Consider the following 21,911-nt stretch of genomic DNA (forward strand, 5'->3'; position numbering starts at 1 on the left):
TTTGTAAACCGGTTTTTCCCATGATGTGATATATCAAATTGGAAATAAACTTGGAAACTTGGAAAATGTACTACTACAGTACCTAAATGTACCATGAAAAGTTTAAAAAGGGAAGCCATTTTAGTCTGGTGTAAATAAATTGAGAGCGGCAAGTGGTACCTTATAGACTAACCAATTTGTTGGGGCACAAACCTTTGAGGAACAGAGCCCACTTTGTCTATGGGATACCACCTGCCTCTGTCAGTTCTGTAAATTTAAATGTCCAAAGTTCAGCAACTGTTTCAGAAATATCATTGATGCATGCTAATTAGCAGAGAATTAACCTTTACATAAAGGAACAGAACTTTACCAAGATGTCCCTGCAAGAGATTATAATATTTAGGAGGTTCACAGGTGGCCACAGGTGGGCCTGCGTGGGCCTAGGCCCACCCACTTTGGGCTCAGGCCCACCCAAAATTCTTGTACACTTGTTATTGGCTGGTGGGGATCCCCAAGCCTCACCAGCTGCAGGGGTCCTCTGGTGGCAAGAACAGCTCTCTTTCCTACGTGCTCCAGCCAACGGCACTGTCTACATGCTGCTATCGAGCTGCCCTCCCCCTGCCGCATGCGTGAAAACCAAGCATGCACAAAGGGGCGGGGCAGCGGCAGCGCATGGCCAGTGTTGCTAGTTGAAGCAAGAAGGAGAGGGAGCTGTTCTTGTCGTTGGAGGACCGCTGCAACTGGTGGGGCTTGGGGATCCCCACCAGCATAGGTTTTTACTGTAAAGTTTTGACTTGGCACGGGGGGGTGGGGGGGGGGGGGGGAGAAGGTGGAAACTATAGTACATATGCCCACCCAGTTTGCCCAGTGGCCCATCGAGAATTTAAGATCTGGCTATGCCTCTGCATGAGACCAGCAAGGGTGAACATGGACCAGAAGTGTTAACCTGTGACAGGGCAGCTTTCAGAATATACAAAGTTCCCTGAGATTTCAAATTAGCTAAACTGAAGTTACCAGGTTCTCACCATGAATCAGGGGCATAGCCAGACCTCGGCGGGAGGGGGCTGCAGAGCCCAAGGTGGGAGGGCACATTTTAACCCGCCTCCCCCAGCCGCTGACCCCCCCCTGCTGCTGACCCTCCCCTGCCACTTTCAACCCCCCCCCCCGCCGCCACAAGGTACCTTTGATGGCAGTAGTCCCCAGCTTCCACCAGCCTTAGTCTTCTTCAGCGCGTTCGCTGATCTGTGCTGTGAGTCCTGACATCCTGCACTTCCCTTTAAGTGAAACTCAGTTTCACTTAAAGGAACATGCAGGATGTGCTGGATGTCAGACTCACAGCACAGATCAGCGAATGTGCTGGAGACCGGTGCTGAAGAAGACTAAGGCTGGCAGGGGTTGGGGACCCCCAACAGCAAAGATATCTTGCGGCGGCGGGGGGGGGGGGGGGGGGGGGGGGGCGAAAGTGGCAGGGAGGGTTGGTGGTGGGGCCAAAAGTGGAGGGGGCCAGGACTAAATCTGTGACGGCCCATGCCCCCGTGGCCCCACCTACCTACGTCCCTGCCATGACTAAAGAAGAAAACAGGGATTCTAAGTATTGAGAGCTTTGGTGGGGGCACATGAAAAGTGCAAGACTGGAGTTTGGGGAACTCTGTCCTCTGTTGCAGCAACTGCAATAGAATTCAAAGAACAGTTCAATGGTTGCTAGGGAGGACACACAGGTGATCATATGAGATCTATTTTCTTCTACAAAACTAATCACAGCCTTAGTAAATATAGAAAAAAACATGGGGACCAGTATTTAGAAGTATTTGTCTGGACAGCACCATCTGCTACCCAGATAAAGGCTGCTGAGATAGTGCCACTGAATATCTATCTGAATTGAGCCACTGAATACTTTTACGAACTTCCTTGGTACTATCTGGATTGCTAAATATGGACCAATTATAAAACTATCTAAACATTTGTTTAGTATCTAAATAGTACCTGGGGAGATCAGGACATATAGCAGTTCACATGTTATCAAATATAACTGTTCACAGGGCCTCAGCAAAGAGATCCTTCTCTCTTTTTTTACCCTGGCTAAGACCAGAGAAAAAGCCAGTACATCCTAGCTGAATTTTGAACTCCTGGGCCAATCAGAGTCTAGAGCAGCAAGTTTTAAAAGTAGCTGGCTACATCACTGCAGGTTACCTCTTATCTGTGTTAATTAAAGAAGGAACAGTCAGTTCTCTGTAAGAGCTTTAAACATAAACATGCACCACCTGGTGGCCAGACTAGAGAAATACACTTCAAGAAATAATACAGTTTTACAGGCTTAAAACCCACTGTTTTGTCAGTCTCTAAATACCTTTATGGACTGCCTTGAAACGATCCAGATAGTGTCTCTAAATACCTTTACTGACTGGCTTGGTACTGTCCAGATAGTGTCTCTAAGTACCTTTGCGGACTGCCTTGGTACAATCCGGATAGTGCCACTGAATACCTTTTACAGACTGCCTTGTTACTCTCTGGATTGAGCCATTGAATACCTTTATGACCTGCCTTGGTATTATCCGGTTGGTGCCACTGAATATCTTTATTGACTGTCTTGGCACTATGCAGATACTACTGTAGCAGTACAGGGGCAACAACACACATTAGCCAGATAGCTTAGGACCCACCAAAAAGCGTTCCTAAGAGCTATTTGGATAAGCTATCCACATGGTGGCTGAGTATCGCTGCCATCCAGAATTTGCCAGCATCTCATCACACTATCTACCCTTAATTGTTCTGTCTGTTTACCTGTCTTATCTAGATTGTAAGCTCTTTGAGCAGGGACTGTCTTTTGTGTATGGTGTACAGCACTGCGTATGCCTTGTAGCGCTATAGAAATGATAAGTAGTAGTAGTAGTATCTGGATATTCATTGGCAGCCACGATCCAAATACTGCCGCTGAATGTTGTGGCTGGTATTTATACAAAATATGTTGACTGCTCAGTATCAGAGGAATGATATACAATATTGGTGTGAAGTGAAATATACATTTTGGGGTTAATTCTATTTAGGGCGCCATAAGTTAGGTGCCCAAATGTAGTCGCGTAAATGGAAGATAACAGTAGTTAAGCACCTAAATGAGTGTAAAGTGGTAGGTACGCATGTATATGATCTTAGTTGCTATTCTCTAACTGGGCGCCTCAGTGTTCTTGCGCATAACTGCAAAGGGGGCATACAGAAGGCTGACCTCTAGCGGTAGTACCACGAGACTACCTCTAGAGTTGCAGCCACCATTTTAAAGCTGCAGCACCCGTATAGCTAAGATACCAAAGTTAGGACTGCTTTTTATGCATTCCAGTGTAGGGGCCCTTTAACTAAGGCACGATAGGTGCCTACCACCCCAGGTGGTAATTCTAATTTTGACGCACGTCTAAAATGCACAATAGAAAATAATTTGTATTTTCTACCGCGTGGTGCTAAACCGGGCGGTAATCAGCAGTGTACACGTACTGACGATTACTGCCTAGTTAACGCGTGAGACCTTTCTACTAAGTCAGTGGGTGGCGGTAAGGTCTCAGGCCCAAAATGGACTCGCGCCAATTTTTATTTTGCCCCAGACACTAAACCTTCCTAATTATGTGCAAAATACATTGTATTTCTTAGCAGTACTCTAGATGTAACACAATACTTATAGAAATTTCTTTATAGGGATTATCAAAATTTTCTGCAGCTCACACTGTTGGAAAACCTTTTTTTTCTTCCTTTTTTTCCTTTATTTTCCAAAACCAGTGCAGTGCAAATTGTCATTGATCCATAAAAATTTTTCTTTCAATTTCTATTTATGAAATTCATACTCCATAGTGAATTTTGTGTTAAAACTAACTCCAATATATCCTGTATAATAATTTGCACCTCCAATGTTCCATGTCTGGCTACCTGGGTTCGTAACATCTACTGACGTCAGCCAGCCTCCAGCGTTCCATTCCCCCTCACTGTCCCGCCCTCGCGCCAAGACGTAATGACGTCAGAGGGCAGAACAGTGAGAGGGAAGGGAACGCTGTAGGCAAGCTGATGTCAGGAGGGTTGTTACGAACGGGAATGAAAGCCAGCGCCAGCCAGCCAGAGAACATTCAGGTACAAATTGAGGGGAAGAGAGAATCGCGGGACATTGAGGGGAGGGAGGAAGGGAAGGGGAGGGCAGGTCAGGGCAGAGGAGAATTGATGGACATGGATGGGATGGGAGGACAGTAGAGGACAGAATCGCGGGACATGGATGGGAGGGCAGGGAAGAGGAGAATCGCTGGACATGGAGGGGAGGGCAGGGGAGAGAGAAAAGAAAAGCTTACATGACAGCCTTCCTAGGGCCCATTTCATTGTTGAGGAAACGGGCATGGCTCCACTAGTATATAAATATAATTCACTGAACTGGCAGCTTTTTCACCAAAAGAGAACCTCTGCCAACTTGGCTAGGTTTCAAAATCTTCTTCAGGGAAGAGGTTTGAGTATAACTAAGCACATAATCAAAAAGTTTGCACATAATTAGGAAGGTTTAGTGTTTGGGACATCAATGTTAAATTCTATATAAGATACATTCCACACACTAGAAGTTTTAAAAAACGATGTTGCAAATTGAATTTTTATTTTGCCACATGTCCATTTTCAGCCCAAATAAAAAAAAGGCCTTTTTTGCAGGCACGCTGTTTAATGGACCTGCGCGCGTCCAATACACAAGATTACACCAGCACAGGACATTTTTCAGTGTGCCTTAGTAAAAGGACCCCTTAGTTGCTTAGCTATGTGGGTGCCAGCATTGAATATTGCTGGTATTCGCATAGTTGCCAGCAAATCCCCAACTCTGCCTCTGGAACACCCCTCTCCAGCCTACTTTACATATAGTCATTCAGACCAGATATACAGTGGCACTGCCCAGTTAAGTGCTGCTAGATATCAGGGCTAAGCCCACTGAGCACGATTTAAGCAGGCAGGAGTCTCTCATGCCCATTTAAATTGCTTTGAATATCAGGCGGTAAATCTATTGTTTCTGGGAGTTCACTGGAATTAACTTTCATGATCTGGCAACAAGGAAATTCAGCAATGTTGAGTTTTATTACTTTATTTCTTGTCCACAGACCCGGCATAGGAGTGATGCAAGTATCAATAACAGACCTTGCGAAATCCTAAGGGATAAAAGGTATTTCACCCAAAGATCAGGTTTTCAAATAGAAATGTATATATTGTTCACTATTACAGGACACACGCAGGCCAAAGAAGGCGCCAGCTTAATCAAGAAAAAGGAAGTGGGAAAGAGAATTCTTCCCACTCTAACCCTCACCCACTCACCCTGAGCTGGATTTTCTTACATAGCCTTCCTAAACACAAAGGTGGAAATTATACATATACAAAATGACTCTATCCCATGCAATAGCTCTGGTGCCTTAGTCCTAAGGCAAACTATTTGGAGCATTAGAGCTTGTCCCATCTGATAGAGCTTTGAATTGGTTTTGAGGTTTCTTGCATTACACTACATTATCTTGGTGTTATGTTCCCCTCAACACGTTAGAATAGGTTTGGAGTGGATTGCATTTCATAAAATAAGACCAGTCCACATAAACTGGGAATTTACAATAATTCTTAAAATCTAATTAAAAAACAAACATTAAAACTATCATATATAATTATCCCCAATACTATTTAATGTATTTTTGCACTTGGAGCTAAGACCATTTTAATAGCTTCGGCTCTACCCCACCATGTGAGATATAAAGGGGATCAAGAATTCAGGATTGATTTGGTAAGGGATAGGATAGAATCAGTAATTAACTTCATAGATTTATCTATGGTACTTTAGCATACCAAATGCCCAAATATTTAATTTTCTGAGGTTCCTACTTGAAGGTTAGATGTTCTAGTTGATGCCTTAAAATATGGGGATTTAAAGGCATTGCTGCAGATTTTGTCCAATTAACTTTGTAACCTGAGATAGGAGAAAAAGAGTTAATAACATGAAGTACATAAGTACATAAGTATTGCCATACTGGGAAAGACCAAAGGTCCATCAAGCCCAGCATCCTGTTTCGAACAGTGGCTAATCCAGGTCACAAATACCTGGCAAGATCCCAAAAAAGTACAAAACATTTTATGCTGCATATCGGAGACATAGTGGATTTTCCCCTAGTCCATTTAATAATGGTCTATGGACTTTTCCTTTAGGAAGATGTCCAAACCTTTTTTAAACTAAGCTAAGCTAACCGCCTGTACTGCTATGGATTTACAACCTGTCTCATTGACACAGACTACTGTGGATTCTTTTGGATTCGTAATAAGTAAATGAAACCTTTATTAGAGGAGCTAAATTCTACAATGATTAGGATATATACAATGGTTAGCACATACAGTGAAACCTTGGTTTTCGTTGACGTCGGTTTTCATCGGTTTTGGATTTCGTTGATTTTTTTCAACTAGAAATTTGTCTCGGTTTTCGTCGGTTGCCTCGGATTTCATCGAAAAAGAAGGACGTCCATCTCCCAATTTGTATCGGAAGATGGACGTCCTTCTCCCGATTTTGGGCATCCTTGTTAATTGCCTCGGTTTTCGTCGGTTTTGGATTTTGCCGATTGTTTTCGGACGAATTATTGACGAAAACCGAGGTTTCACTGTATACAAACAATGATTAGAAACAATCATTACATCACTGGTCTCTACATCTAAGCAATGAAAAGAGTTCTTAGACCAGGAAAGAAACAATAATTACACTATACATACAACATCACTGATCTCCATCATCCAGGCTCTTATCATCAGCTGGGGGGGGGGGGGGGGGGGGGTCCGTTACAGCGAGAGCTAGGAGCTTTTGGACCAGGAACAGATCTTCTGTGCAGCATGTACGTTACTCACAGATGAGCTACCACTCTGCTGTGACAAGCCCTCCCTTTTATTAGGCTCTGAGCTCATGTTCAGAGTTACGGAAAGTTACAGAATGCTTCTAAGGAAAATTACAGAATGCTTCTCTGTTTAGATAAGCAAGCCATACTGTGGGAACGTGGTCACATGATTTCCAACTCCAGGTGGCCAGGCTGGACCTGGAAATAAGAACCATCCTCCCCTTTGCATATCAAATTAATTAGAGCTGTGTCTTATCTTCTGCATTCCAACTTATTTTTGTATTTACAAGAAAAGTTACTTTCGGTCAAAGATAGATTTGAAAATCAATCTTTAAAATTCACTTCCATTACATCACCTTTACCACATTCTCTGGCAACGAATTCCAGAGTTTAATTACACGTTGAGTGAAGAAAAATTTTCTCCGATTCATTTTAAATTTACTACATTGTAGCTTCATCGCATGCTCCCTGTCCTAGTATTTTTGGAAAGCGTAAACAGATGCTTCACATCTACCCGTTCAACTCCACTCATTATTTTGTAAACCTCTATCATATCACCCCTCAGCCGCCTTTTCTCCAAGCTGAAGAGCCCTAGCCACTTTAGCCTTTCCTCATAGGGAAGTTGTCCCATCCCCTTTATCATTTTCATCACCCTTCTCTGCACCTTTTCTAATTCCACTATATCTTTTTTGAGATGCGGCGAACAGAACTGAACACAATATTCGAGGTGCGGTCGCACCATGGAGCGATACAAAGGCATTATAACATCCTCATTTTTGTTTTCCATTCCTTTCCTAATAATACCTAACATTCTATTTGCTTTCTTAGCCACAGCAGCACACTGAGCAGAAGGTTTCAACGTATCAACGATGACACCTAGATCCCTTTCTTGGTTTGTGACTCCTAACGTGGAACCTTGCATGACGTAGCTATCATTCGGGTTCCTCTTTCCCACATGCATCACTTTGCACTTGCTCACATTAAATGTCATCTGCCATTTAGACGCCCAGTCTCCCAGTCTCGTAAGTTCCTCTTGTAATTTTTCACAATCCTCCCGTGATTTAATGACTTTAAATAACTTTGTATCATCAGCAAATTTAATTACCTCACTAGTTACTCCCAGCTCTAGGTCATTTATAAATATGTTAAAAAGCAGCGGTCCCAGCACAGACCCTTGGGGAACCCCACTAACTACCCTTCTCCATTGAGAATACTGACCATTTAACTCTACTCTGTTTTCTATCTTTTAACCAGTTTTTAATCCACGATAGAACACTACCTCCTATCCCATGACTGTCCAATTTCCTCTGGAGTCTTTCATGAGGTAGTTTGTCAAACGCCTTCTGAAAATCCAGATACACAATATCAACCGGCTCACCTTTATTCGCATGTTTGTTCACCCCTTCAAAGAAATGTAGTAGATTGGTGAGGCAAGATTACCCTTCACTAAATCCATGTTGACTTTGTCTCATTAATCCATGCTTTTGAATATGCTCTGTAATTTTGTTCTTAATAATAGTCTCTACCATTTTGCCCGGCACCAATGTTAGACTCACTGGTCTATAATTTCCTGGATTTCCTCTGGAATCTTTTTAAAAAATCGGAGTTACATTGGTGGGTAATGATTCTAGTATTGTATAAACCAGAATATCATCAGTGTATATGGATAATTTATATGATTCATCCCCCGAGGGAACTCCTACAATCTCAGGACGGGCCCTAATGGCAATAGCGAGTGGCTCCAGTGCTAAGTTAAAAAGTAAGGGGGATAGGGGACAACCCTGTTTAGTGCCTCTTAAGTGAGAAAAATTGAGAGATAGTCCCATTAACTGCAATATTTGCTATAGGGTTATTATATAAAAGTTGTATCATGCTAATAAATTCAGGACTGAAGCCAAACTAATGTAATACCTGAAATAAATATTCCCATTCAATTCTGTCAAAAGCCTTTTCAGCATCTAGGGAGATTACCATGTAAGATTCTTCAGATTTTTCAGTTTTGTTCAATATATTCCAAAATAGTCTAGAATTGGCACTAGTTAGTCTATTGGGGGGGGGGGGGGGGTGGAACCATTTTGATCTCTATGAATTAGATTAGGGAGAATTTTCTGAAGTCTGGTTGCTAAGATTTTTGCATAAATTTTGTTATCTATATTGATGAGTGAAATGGGTCTGTAGTTTTCTACTTTGGTATGAACTTTTTCTGGTTTCGGTATAACTATTATAGTAGATTGTAGGAAAGAACTATTACAATCAGGTTCGGTTTGTAGAGATTGAAAGAGGACACTTAATTTGGGAACTAATAAATCTGCGAATGCCTGATAGAACGCCACTGTAAATCCATAATTTTCCAGGTGCCTTTCCCTTAGTAAGAGTCTTGATCACTGTTAATATTTCCTGTTCAGTGATATCGCCAGGGCTTTTTTCGAGGGGGTACTTGGGGGTACTGAGTACCGGCACTTTTTCCATTTTCTGCTAAAATTGATGCATAGACCCCAAGTTTTAATGAAAGAGCTCAGGCTCTACACACCAATTCTGCCTTGTCATAGATTCTGTGACTGGTTGCAGAGGCCCTGGCTATTGTGGAGTGGGTCCTTCAGTGATCACCCCACCCCTGAAGAGTGGTCTAGCATTTGAGTACTGGCACCTTTTTTGCTAGAAAAATGCACTGGATATTGCTGTCCAAAATGGAGTTCTGGGATGGAGAAACTGATGGATGCATTAAATCTATGGTAAATTGTTTAAAAGCCTCTAAAGTAAATTGGATTTCAGAAGAGTATAACTTCTTATAGTATATCTGAAATTGTTGAGCAATGTCACTGTCTGAGGAATATGGAATCCCCATAGAATCAACTACCTGGGCTACTCGAGACTTATTAGATTTAGATTTAAGATATTGTGCCAAACGTTGACTAGCTTTATTGCTTTCTGCATAAATCCTGGAGTTTTGAATATGGATTATCTCTAAAGCATCTTTTGACAGGATAGAATTAAATTTATATTTTAAAGCTTGCAAATGCATTAAAGTATTGGGATTGTTATCAGCTAAGAATTTATTTTCTAGATCGTTGATGTCAGATTCTAAAATTTGTAATTCTCTTTTGTGAGCGCGATTTTTACTAGCTGTATAACTTATTATGTGACCCCTTATATAAGCTTTCATAGCATCCCACCAGATACTAGCTCTAACGTCATTTACAGGATTTAGATCAAAATAATCAGAAATACTAGATCTCATTAATTTAATAAATTCCGTACCTTGAAGGAGAGCAGAGTTAAATCTCCATGGGGGTTTGTTATTAGAAGCAAAAATATTGTCCAGAGTTAAAGTAATAGGAGAATGGTCTGAAAGATCTTCCAAGGATATCAGTATTAAGTACACAAGGGAGTAGTTTTGAGGATATTAAGAAATAATCAATATGGGAGAAACTGTTATGGGGGGAGGAGTAAAATGTATAATCTCGTTCCTTAGGGTGAAATAAGCGCCAAAGATCAGACAAACCTAGGGTGGATTTCAGGTCATTTGGCTAGGGAGTTAGTTTTCCTAGGGGGACAAGCAAATTTCCTGTCTAGAATGATGTCCTGCACTTGATTAAAGTCCCCACCTATTATAATCTGAGAACTGCCCATATTAATAATCTCGGTGGTAATGTCATGAAAAAATTGGGGTGAGTCCGTGTTTGGGGCATATAGGTTAACCAGTAAAAGGTCGCAGTTAAATATAGTAATGTCCAGTAATAGCCATCTACCTTGTTTATCTCGGGATTGTTTTTGAATTGTAATTGGGATTGATCTACGTATCAAGATAGCAACACCATTATGTTTTTGAGAAGCAGGAGAGACTCCCACAATTTGATAATTTTTATCTTGCAATTTGGAACTATCAGTTTCATTTAAGTGAATTTCCTGAAGTAGAATTATCTCAGCGTTCAGATGTTTACAGTATAATAATAATTTTTTCCTTTTAATAGGGTTATTTAAACCCTGTGTGTTTATAGAGGTAATAAGCATAAACCAAATGGAGGCTAAATATTTTGCATAGGATCAGGCAGACATTGTCAGAAACACCATACTTAAAGAGTGAGGAGTGAATAAAATATATGCAGTAAGAAGAAAGCAGACTTACAATGGATGCTGTATAAAAAATCAACTGAATTAAGCTGAATATAACAGCATTCTGCAGCACAGCAACCGCCATGCTGAAGGAGAAGCAGTGAGGGAAGGAGGTCTTAGCACGTGGACACCAAAACCCCTTCTTTCCATGGGATCATAAGAGAGATTAATGCCTGTAGAACTAAGCATATAAAGTAGCTTGAAAAAGAGGGATTAGTACCTGCAGTATTAAACAAGAGCCAATGAAATTACTGAAAACTTTCATTAAGTACAATTGATAGTAACACCAATTATAGCTATTATGAGTATTTGCATTAATTTAGTATAATTTTCTATATTAACCAGACAATATGTACTTGTAATCTGCAGTGAAGAAGCAGAAACTGCTCTGCTGTAAGGCAGACAGGTAGACAGGAAGTTATAGAAGACATTTATCCAATTAACCTGTTTAGCGGGCAAAGGAGTCCAGAAAGGAGATCATAGCTTCAGGATCTTCAAAATTTCTGATAGTGTTATTGAGGATGACCCTCATACGAGCTGGTTAGAAAGACCATATTGAGCTCCCATTTTTTTAAAAACGATCCCGGTGTGCAAGGAATGGCTTTCTTTTCTGAACTGTATGTAGTCTTGTTCAAGTCAGGATATAAAAAGAGCTTCATTCCTTCATATATTAGAGGAGCTTTTAATTTCGCCCTCTGTAGCAGGAGTAAAGTTAGAGGGTAACACAGCAGCTTAATGACCACTGGGCGCGGGAACTTTTGTTGAGCAGGTCTGAATGATGGGGCACGATGAGCACGCTCAATTTCAATCGGGAGATCAAACAGTTTTGGTAGAAGTTTTACTAGGTATTCCAGCATATTTGTGCCCTCTAATCCCTCTGTGAGACCAATCAAATGGATGTTGTTTCTACAGGACCTATTATTTAGGTCCTCCATATCTCTTTTCAGAGAATCAATCTCCTTGGATTGCTTTTGCAGGCTATGAATAAGGTCAGAATGTGCCTGACATGTGTTTTCTATTTTCTGTGTGCGAATTTCTATATTAGAAACTTGTGTTTTAATAGCTGTAATATCTTCTTTTATTTTAGATAGAGAGGCTTGATTATCTTGTAAGATATCTTTTCTAAGCAGGATTTCTTCCATTAACGAATGCAGAGAGATTTCTGCCTCGTGCTCCGTCGCCATCTTAGAAGGAGATCAATAGTCTTGCTTTGATCTTTTTGAAGCTGGTAGTGGAATGGAACTCGTGTCAGTTTTCGAGTGTTGACCTGCCATAACTTCTATATTCTTATATATGCTTTTTTTTTTAGCAAAAGATTAATTTTTGATGGCAAAAAACGGCTGTAATCTCAGGATTCTGTAAATGAGTTTTGGGAGCTATGGGATCAGACCAGACGTCCATGCAGCTCAGAGCTCACCAGCGCCCCCCCCCCCCCCCCCCCACGACATATGAACTTTCTCCAGCAATTAAAATATTAGGAATTCTTTTAGGTCACACACTTTCTTTAGAACCTCAACTTAATGTGGCAGTTAAAAAATCCTTTTTGCTATTAAGAAAATGACGACGTATTTGGAAGTTTTTTTGCGGTAGAACAATTTAGGCTTCTGGTACAAGCTTTATTACAGTTGCAATAAGACTGCTGCAATCTTAGGGCCTCTTTTATCAAGCTGCACTAGCAATTTCCGCATGGCGATGTCGATGGAACCCATTCAAAACGAATGGGCTTTTTTGGCATTGCCGCACCAGGAACCACTAGCGCGGTTTAATAAAAGAGGCCCTAAGTTATTTAGGCAGTTAAAAATTGCAGACAGTACAAAGCATGGCGGTTCGCTTAATCTTCTTTCTAGGAAAATATGACAGCGTTTCATGTTATAATCAAAAGCTTCATTGGCTTCCAAGAATTTTATTCAAATTCTCTTATATCTTATATAAAGTACTCTATGGATTAAGTCCACATTATATGTATGATCACAGGGTTGCATATGTGTTTGCATGTCAAGTGGTGCTTATATGGCAACTCTGGCTGCATCAACTAAGGCCGGTGCTAGGCCGGCTTGTACGGTCTGAGGCCAGCATATGGCGATCCGGTTTAGGAGAATTATCTATTTTTTTTGAGAGGAGCATAAAATTCACTTATTTAATGAATATTTCCTTTAATGTAGTTATAGAATAGTTGTAAAGTTTTATTTGTAAATTACCGGATTTCTTATTTGGCAGTCTTAAATCTGTGATCCGTATTGAACTATTTTTGGTTTTGCAAATAGAAGAACTGTGTAGCATGGCATAGCATGCCTAAAATGTAGGCGTGTGGATGCAAGCTTACGCTAATTCTATAATGGAATCTTGGAGCCCAGATGATATCATGGAATTAGCACTGAGCATGCTGCATCCAGTTATAGAATTGCCCCCATACTGTTACAGAAAAAAATAGAATGATCAAAGAAAGATCTCTCCCTTAATGACCCTACAAGATAGATCAGAAAAGAAAGTGTAGTGGTCCTCAAGAAGGGGTGAAGGAAGCAAATTTATTAAAGACTTGACACAGCTCATGTTTCGGTGAACTGCCTGCATCAGGGCAGGTATCATTTAATGGAAACAAATCATACATCCAATGCATCCTATTAAATTGTAAATACAGATGTTATACAATTTACTACAGTTTCAATAATTTCTACTCTTGGAGTAGCAGCTAAATCACTTGTGGCCATCTAATCAGCCAGTGCCACTGAATATCACCACTAACCGTCCTTGTACTGTCTGGTTAGTGCTGGTACAAACTGTGGGTGGAGCCTGGGAACAGCCGATATTTAATCGGTTAGCAGCAATATTCATATCATTAACTTGTTAAGTAAGTAGCTAAAGTTAGGACAGCAAAAAAAGGCTGTCCTAAGTTTAGCCGTGGAGCTAACTGATCACTGTCTGAATATTGGCCAGTGCCCAGTTAACTTCCAGGTAACAGCAAGATTGGGTGCCTTCCAATCCTAATCCTCCTTCCTCCTCCTCCCCAAGACAATAGCCCCAGCTCAAGCCGCCCTTCCCCTACAGGCCCCTTTGGGCCTACCTGGAATCTTCCTGGTGGTCTAGGGGACTGTGAGTACTGTGAGACTGCCACTAGGGGTCACAATGGCCATTTTGAGGCCAAACTCATGATGGGCAGGAGTGAGCTGGCATCGCTCCTGCCTGTTCAACTCTCTAGATTACCGGAAGATTCCAGGTAGACCTGGTTGTGGAGTTGTGGGGATGGGGTGGGTGGGGGCTCGATCCAGGGCTATCGTTTTCTTTGGAGGGAGGGAAGATCGGAGGGGATGCGGCGCCTGTTTCTTCTTTAGCTGGTCCCTGCTAATATTCAGCCAAGACCCGCTTAACTGTCTTATGCAAATCCTGGCTGAATATCGGTTGGGACTTGCATATGCTCCGGCAGCAAGCTCATTTTGAATTAGCCCCAGATATTCACTGCTGGTGCCTGAACATGGCCAGGCATTGAATATCCAGAGCTAATTCTGCCCATGGTGGTAGATGAATTTGTGCTATTTAAATTTCTTCACTGACCTGATGAAGACAGGATAACTCTTGAAAGCTTGTCAAAAAAGATGCATGAAGTTATTCCAAATAAACGGTTTAGCATACAGCCTGATTCTTGATACTTCTAAATGAAGGAAAGAAATGACAGACTTTTTAGTTCAGTTATGAACATGAAGTAATATTCATCAGGAAATGACCATTTTATTTTGAAGCTTCTGCAAGAAGAAATGGAAAGACATCCAAGTTGGAGATATTGTGCGCCTATGGAATGATGACTTTGTACCAGTTAAGTATCCTATGAAATATTTTTTGTACGTTTCTTCTCCATGATCACCTTCATCAAACAAAGATTTGTGGAATGCTTAGAGAGTTGCAGGTAACAATTTTATCAAATGTGGATCTGCTTATCAGGAAAGACATATACTGTAGGGCTAGATATTCAGCTCGTGGCAGTCATTGTTTTTTTGGCTGCCGGCAGCTTTATCCCCAGATATTCAGTGCCGGCCATGTCCAGGCACTGATATTGGACATCCGGGTATATGTGGCCAGTTAAAACTTACACAATTAAATGCAATATTTACTACTACTACTACTATAAATCATTTCTATAGCGCTACCAGTCGTACAAAGTGCTTCACAATTGAACATGAAGAAAAGACAGTCCCTGCTCAAAAGAGCTTACAATCTAAATCAGGACAGACAGACAGTACAAATAAGGGATAAGGGTAGGACAGACAGATAGGACACATAGGGAAAGGGACTATTGAAGAGAGGAAGACAAGATAAAGGTTACAAGCAAGTGACAAGTTAGGAATCAAAAGCAGCATCAAACAGGTAGGCCTTTAGCCCGGATTTGAAGGTGGCCAGGAATGGAGCTTGACGTAATGGCTCAGGAAGTCTATTCCAGGCATAAGGTGTGGCGAGGTAAAAGGAACGGAGTCTGGAGTTAGCGATGGAGGAGAAGGGTGCAATTAGGAGAGATTTGCCTAGTGAATGGAGTTCCTGGAAAGGAGTGAAGGGAGAGATGAGGGTGGAGAGGTAGTGAGGGGCTGCAGAGTGAATGCACTTATAGGTCAATAAGAGGAGTTTGAATTTTATACGGAAACGGATAGGGAGCCAGTGGACTTCAGGATAGGGCTGATATGGGCAATTAAATGCTGATATGGACAATTAAATGCAATATTTAGTGCTTAACTTTACAATACAGGGCCAAATTTAAAACTCTCTGTTTGATCTTCAAGGCCCTTAAAGGAAATGGCCCAGAGTACTTTACGAACAGGATCTCCCTCTACACACCTTCAAGGTTACGAGGGTCCTCCGAAGGAGTTTCCCTAACCACACCATCTCCAAAGGACATCACACGATGTGATACTCACAAGCGTACACACACACACACACACACACACACAGAGTACAGACCTGTGGTGAAGAGGTGCTGAAAGGAGAGCTGCTGTACCCTGTGGCTGCTGAACAATGCAGAGGGGAGGGGGCCCCCCTGCAGGAGGGCCCCAGGCTGAAAGGCCTAGCACACTTGGAGCTGAGAAATACTATGAAGGGGAGGCTTCCTCCACCCAAGCCCCAAGCATGCAACCAGGAGAACCAGGAGAGCCCAGGCCTGTGGACGGAGGAAGGACCAGAGCCCAGCAGCGCTTGCTGAGGAGCCAGCTCACCCTGACTGTAAGTCCTGGCCATAACATTCCTAAGCTGGGTGAAGAACAGGGGGCAAGAAGGCAGGGCCCGGGTTCCAGAGCAGGGTTCTCTGCATCCAGTATCAGAGGAGAGGTGGTGGAAGAGAATAGCGGAGAGTCTGAAGAGGACGTTAGTGAGGAAGAAGAGGAGGAGAAGGAATCCAGGCCTAGGGCCTGGCAGAAGAAAGAGGCCCAGCATATGACTCCTGAAGAGGTAATTAGATCAGTGAAGAAAATGAATCGAGTAGAAGGTGAAATAGAGGTACTGAGGAAGCGGCTGAAGCTAGCAAAAACTATGTGTAACCTGGCTTCCACTGGCCCACGAGACAAGTATGTTAAGGGAGTTGAAGCACTCCAGAAGCGGCTTACAGCAAAACAAAGGCAGCTGCAAAAACTAAAGAACTGCAGAGATAATCCCCTTCGTGAGGTTTTCCTGAACAGGGAACGCATGCAGCAGACCCAGACGCAGTCCCAGATCCAGCAGGAAGCAGAACCCAGAGACACACAGGACTCCGTGGTTCCAGACACCCCAGAGGCTATGCTGGAAGGGACAGCAGGGGAAGAGAAACAGCAGCAGCCAGAAGGAGGGAAAGACAAGACTGACACAAATAATTCCCAGTTATCACCAGTATTTTATTTCCTACAGGATTCCCAAGAGCTAGGTGCTCCATCCACTTACCAGCCTTGTAGAACAGAGGCTCCTAGTCCAGTTGTGGCAGGTACTGTGGATAAGGAGGGGCTCCAGCACTGCATGCAGCAAGAGAGCCTGGCAAGTTTGGAACACAAAAGAGCTATGAAACTGAAAAAAATTCAAAAACGTCCCTTATACTTAGAGAGCTGGCAGGGCATAGCCGAATCCACAGAGAAGAGCTCAGGTTTGCTGGGAGAGACAGAGAAGAAAGACAGCCTGGAGAATCAGAACAGTTTGAATGCTGAGGAGAATCAGAACAGTTTGAATGCTGAGGTAGGAGAAGAATCACTACACACTGAGCAAGTACAGAAGTTACCAGGAGGGAAAGTAGAGCAAAAACAAGGGGTTTTGCAGATGGAGAGAGAGACTAAAGAGGATGGGAAAGTACAGGAATGGAGTAGTGGAGTACTACAAGAGATGGAAGAAGCTGAGAGCAAATATGGTGGACAGAGGGCGGGAACATCGTGGGAACACCACAGTCACTCATGGACAGAATTGATAGGGCAGACCTCTGAGCAGGGCTGTCCAAGAGCTGCCATCCAATCTCAATCAGAAGTGCTGATGACATCATGGGGGAAGCTCAGTGACAGGCAGGGGCTCCCAATAGATTCTGCCACTCAGAAACAAGAAGAAAGAGCAGAAGGGAGCTTCTCAGAAACTCATGCCCATCAAAGCAGGAGTCCCAGAAAGGAGAGAGAGAATTGTGGAGAGTGTCAGCTGCACCAGGAGGCGGAGCCAAGACCCAGATCGAGTGAGACAGGGCATGGAGGAGAGTGTCAGCTGCACCAGGAGGTGGAGCCAAGACCCAGACTGAGTAAGACATTGCCAGATACAGAGAGAGTACATGAAGGAGAGTGTCAGTTGCACCAGGGGGCGGAGCCAAGTCCCAGACCCAGTAAGACAGAGCATGGAGGAGAGTGTCAGCTGCACCAGGAGGCAGAGCCAAGACCCAGACTGAGTAAGACAGTGCCAGATACAGAGAGAGTACATGAAGGAGAGTGTCAGCTGCACCAGGAGGCGGAGCCAAGACTCAGACTGAGTATGACAGTGTCAGAAACAGAGAAAGTGCATGGAGGAGAGTGTCAGCTACAAGAGGAGACAGATCCCAGACCTGGTCTGAGTGGGACAGTTGCAGAGCAAGGGAACGAGTGCTGGTTGGGAACAGCAGCAACTGGCAAAGGACTGGAAGTAGAATATTGCAGAGGGGGAAGAGACAGAAACAGCACAAGTGAACTGAACATAGTGGGGTTAGTGGACATGGGAGAGGAGGGAGGGGAAGAGAGGGGGAGGGGAGGAAGGCAGGAAGGGAGTGGGGAAGGGGGGAGCATACTGGTATCAGCCCCTTTATCCTTTGCAGCAGTAGTACGGGGAGGAGGGGCAGAGACAGGGAAGGAGGAGGGGAGGCAGGAGTCAGACATGGAGACAAGGGGAAATCCATTTTCTGGTCCGTTGCGGGGTCCCGGGAGCGGTGTTACCCCAAAACGTCGAAATGTTGTCCAGCTGCGTTGGGTGGGCACAGGGGTAGCACCACCTAGAGAGGTTGTTTTAAGAATGGTATTCTCCCTTGGCTTTATCCCTGAAGATTTGTATGCATGCATACACCCTGTGGGAATCCCTGAATATGATATTAGTTTCTTAACAGGGCGAGGTTTGGACCTGTTTTGGGAAAAGTACACAGAGGTGCAGCATCAGGGTAGATGGGTGGATTTTAAGGCTGTCCCCATCAGTAGACAGGACGCAGTCCAGATTACCATTTTGGTACGTAATGAATCTCTTATGGCTGCAGACCTGTCATACTGGTTGGGACGGTATGCCGAAATTAGGACCCCATTAAGCAAAATACCAGACCAGAGTCGTGTGTGGGCGGGGGGGTGGAGTGCCCTTGTAAAATTAAAACAGGCAGGCTATGTCACCCAACATATACCTTCAGCCGCATACATTGGAAGGGATCGAATTCAATGCTTTTATGCAGGACAACCCAGACAGTGCTACAGGTGCGGATCTTTCCGTCACTTAAGCATGTCATGTACAGTGTTAAAGTGCTCGCGATGTGGTAGTACAGATCATGACACCAGCGACTGCACTACCATACGCTGTAACCTGTGTGGAGGCTTGGGGCACCCTTTTAGCAAGTGCCCACAAGCATCGCACAATCAGGTAGAGGAAGAGAGGAGGGGGGAGGAAGGGGCACAAGCAGAAACTACAAGGATACAAGGACAGAAGCGGGAAGCATTAAAGGGATTAATGGATAAATCAAATACCACTATTCATACAGAGGCAGGCACTAAGGGAAAGGGAAAGGGGGAGAAAAGGGCATCAGGTTTGGATCACATTCAAAGAAGGGGTATTTGTGAAAGGATGGAAGAAGGAGGTGGGGAGAAGGGGGGAGAAGAAGGGGAAGCATGGACCCTGGTAGGGAAACATGGAGGGAAGGGGGGTCGGAGGAAGGAGGGGAGGGGGCTAGCCCGAGCGGGGAGAACAGATATTCTGGAGAAGAGCCAGAGTAATCGATATGCAGTGTTTCAGGTTTCAGGTGAAGGAGAGGGTGATCTTGAGATGAATCCACCCCAAAGGGAGGTTTTGGAGGAGAAGAGGAGGGAGGGGAGGGGAGCAAGGAATGAATCATCTGAAAGACTTAACAGAGAGGAGCCAGCAGTGTTACCCCCCAGTCTAACATCACATCCTACTAGTTTAACGAAGGGCCTCATGCAGGAAATAGAGGAGGGTAAGGAAGGGATGAAAGGGGAAAGGGCTGGTCCAGAGGAAACCAAGAAAAAAAAGGGTAGAAAGAAAGCCGGGGAAGATGACTCAGAGTGGGAGGATTTGGAATTAGAAGAAATTATAGAGGATCCTGAAGAAATGATGGGGGCAGGAATATCTGTGAAGAGGGATTGCGGTGAAGAGATGAGGAGGGGTAAGAAATTTAAGAAATAAACCATGGCTGCCTTGTCCTTAATCTTTGCAACTCTGAATGTAGCCAGCATAAAGGCAGAGAGAACTAGATTTGTCGCCTTTAGCGATTTGACCCAGTGCAAGGTAGACTGCATCCTGTTGCAGGAGACTCATTTGGATTCTTTGCAGCTCCTGCACCGGGCCAAGAGAGATTGGAAAGGGGGGCCCTCATTCTGGTCTCTGGCCAAAGAAAGATGCGCAGGGGTGGCTATTCTTTTTGCCACCCGAGAAGTGGAGATTACGAGGGAAATAGAGGTGGAGATAGGGAGGTGTGTTGTCTTAGACGTTTTCATTAGAGGGGTAGCAGTGCGAATCATTAACTTTTATGGGCCCCAGATTAGTTGGGAACGCAAGCAGCTGTTGCTCCGGGTGAAACCGTATTTATATACAAGCAAATTGGTGGTATTTGGAGGAGACTTTAATATGGTCTTACAGCAAGCAGATAGAAAGGGGTCCAGGCGTCAGGTGGGTTATGACAGCCTCCAGCTGGCAGCAATTGTAAAACAGGCAAGACTGGAGGTGGCGGGAGGGAAGGGGTTCACTTTTAGAAGGGGAGACACGGAGAGCCGTATTGACTGGCTCTTTGTAGGCGGGTTGGCTAAGTTTCAGGGGCAGCCGAATAGATGGACGGAATATTCAGATCATGCCTTAGTTTCCACAGTCTTAACAATATGCGAAGGGGCGCAGAAAGGCCCAGGATTTTGGAAACTGAGTGCAAAGTTATTAGAAGTAGAGGAAAACAGACAAATATTTGAGGGTTTTTTAGCAGACCAAGAAACACTATGGGAGGTGATGGATGATAAGGGAGCCTGGTGGGACATGGTAAAGGGGCGAGTCAAGGCCCTTTTCCGGTCCCTAGCCAGGAAGCAGAGTCTGGGGTTACAGGCACAGTGCTGTCGTCTTCGTAAGCAATTGGACCACGCGGTCTCCAACCATCTAGAGAAGGGAGAGATAGAAGCTTTGCAGGCCCAGTTGAGGCTGTTGCAATATGATCAATACGCTGCTTTGCTTCTGGAAAGGGAATATGGGCATCGGTATTCCCCGGATCCTTTCCAGAATTGCAAGGTAGCAGTAGGACACAAGGTCATTTATGCTATGAGAGATGAAGCAGGGCAGCGATTGACGAACCAACGTTCAATCGAGGCCAGGGTCATTCGGTTTTACACCCAATTGTGGGGGAAAGAGAGCTTGGTTTCTAACTTCATGCTATCATACGTGCAGAGTGCCCCAGGCTTGGAAAAGGTTTCGGAGGGGGAGATGGAACAACTGCTTAGGCCCATTACCACAGGAGAGGTAGATGATGCTATTGATACGCTATCAGCACGTACAACTCCGGGTCCCGATGGGCTGACCCCAGAGTTCTACAAAAAATTCCGTGTGGTCCTGATTCCAGTGTTAGCTGCAATTTTTAATAATTGTTTGCAGAACGGGCGTTTGGCCCCTTCACAGCAGTGTTCTATTTTGGTTCTCCTCGCAAAGAAGGGAAATCTGGAACTTATCGAGAACTGGAGACCCATAAGTCTTCTGAATGTAGATAGGAAAATAATGGCCAGGATTATTTACAACCGCCTGGCTGGGGCAGTGGGTGGTCTCTTGTCCTCAGCACAGTTTTGCTCGGTGAAGGGGAAAGGGGCAGTGGAAGCAGTTTGTACCATCCGTGAAATAGTGGAAAGGAGTCAAGGTGGGACAAAGGGAAAGTATTTGCTGACCCTTGATCAGTCTAAGGCTTTTGACAGGGTGTCCCAGGAGTACCTATGGCTAGTGCTTCGGTGCTATGGGATACCCGACCAGTTTATAGGGTGGATCCAGACTTTGTATCGCAATGCAAGGAGTAGCACTCTAATAAATGGTTGGGTGGGCAAGAGCTTTGCAGTAAGGTCAGGGGTACGGCAGGGGTGTCCCCTCAGCCCCTTGCTGTACGTCCTTTCCTTAGATCCTTTCCTCAGAAGGTTGAGTGGAGGGTTTAGCGGTCAACTAGAGGGCATCTCTTTGGGTTCACACACATGGCGATGTGTCGCCTACGCAGATGATGTCACAGTAGTAATCAGTAGCAAGGAGGAAGCCGAGCGAGTTCAGACCTGGATGGCAGAATACACACAGGCTGCGGGGGCC

General features: G+C 44.0%; 1 protein-coding gene across 3 annotated transcripts in view; it reads left to right on the plus strand.

The window, feature by feature from the left end:
- ATP8B3 (ATPase phospholipid transporting 8B3) overlaps positions 1–21,911 on the plus strand; it is a 153,412-nt gene that overhangs the window by 50,087 nt on the left and 81,414 nt on the right. For all 3 annotated transcript variants that reach the window (XM_030218590.1, XM_030218591.1, XM_030218592.1), the window contains 2 exons: positions 5,082–5,143; positions 14,681–14,753. In XM_030218590.1, coding sequence (XP_030074450.1) covers positions 5,082–5,143; positions 14,681–14,753 — 135 coding nt within the window. The remainder of the gene's footprint in view (positions 1–5,081; positions 5,144–14,680; positions 14,754–21,911) is intronic.

The sequence above is a fragment of the Microcaecilia unicolor genome, chromosome 11, assembly GCF_901765095.1.
Source record: "Microcaecilia unicolor chromosome 11, aMicUni1.1, whole genome shotgun sequence".
Lineage (NCBI taxonomy): Eukaryota > Metazoa > Chordata > Amphibia > Gymnophiona > Siphonopidae > Microcaecilia > Microcaecilia unicolor.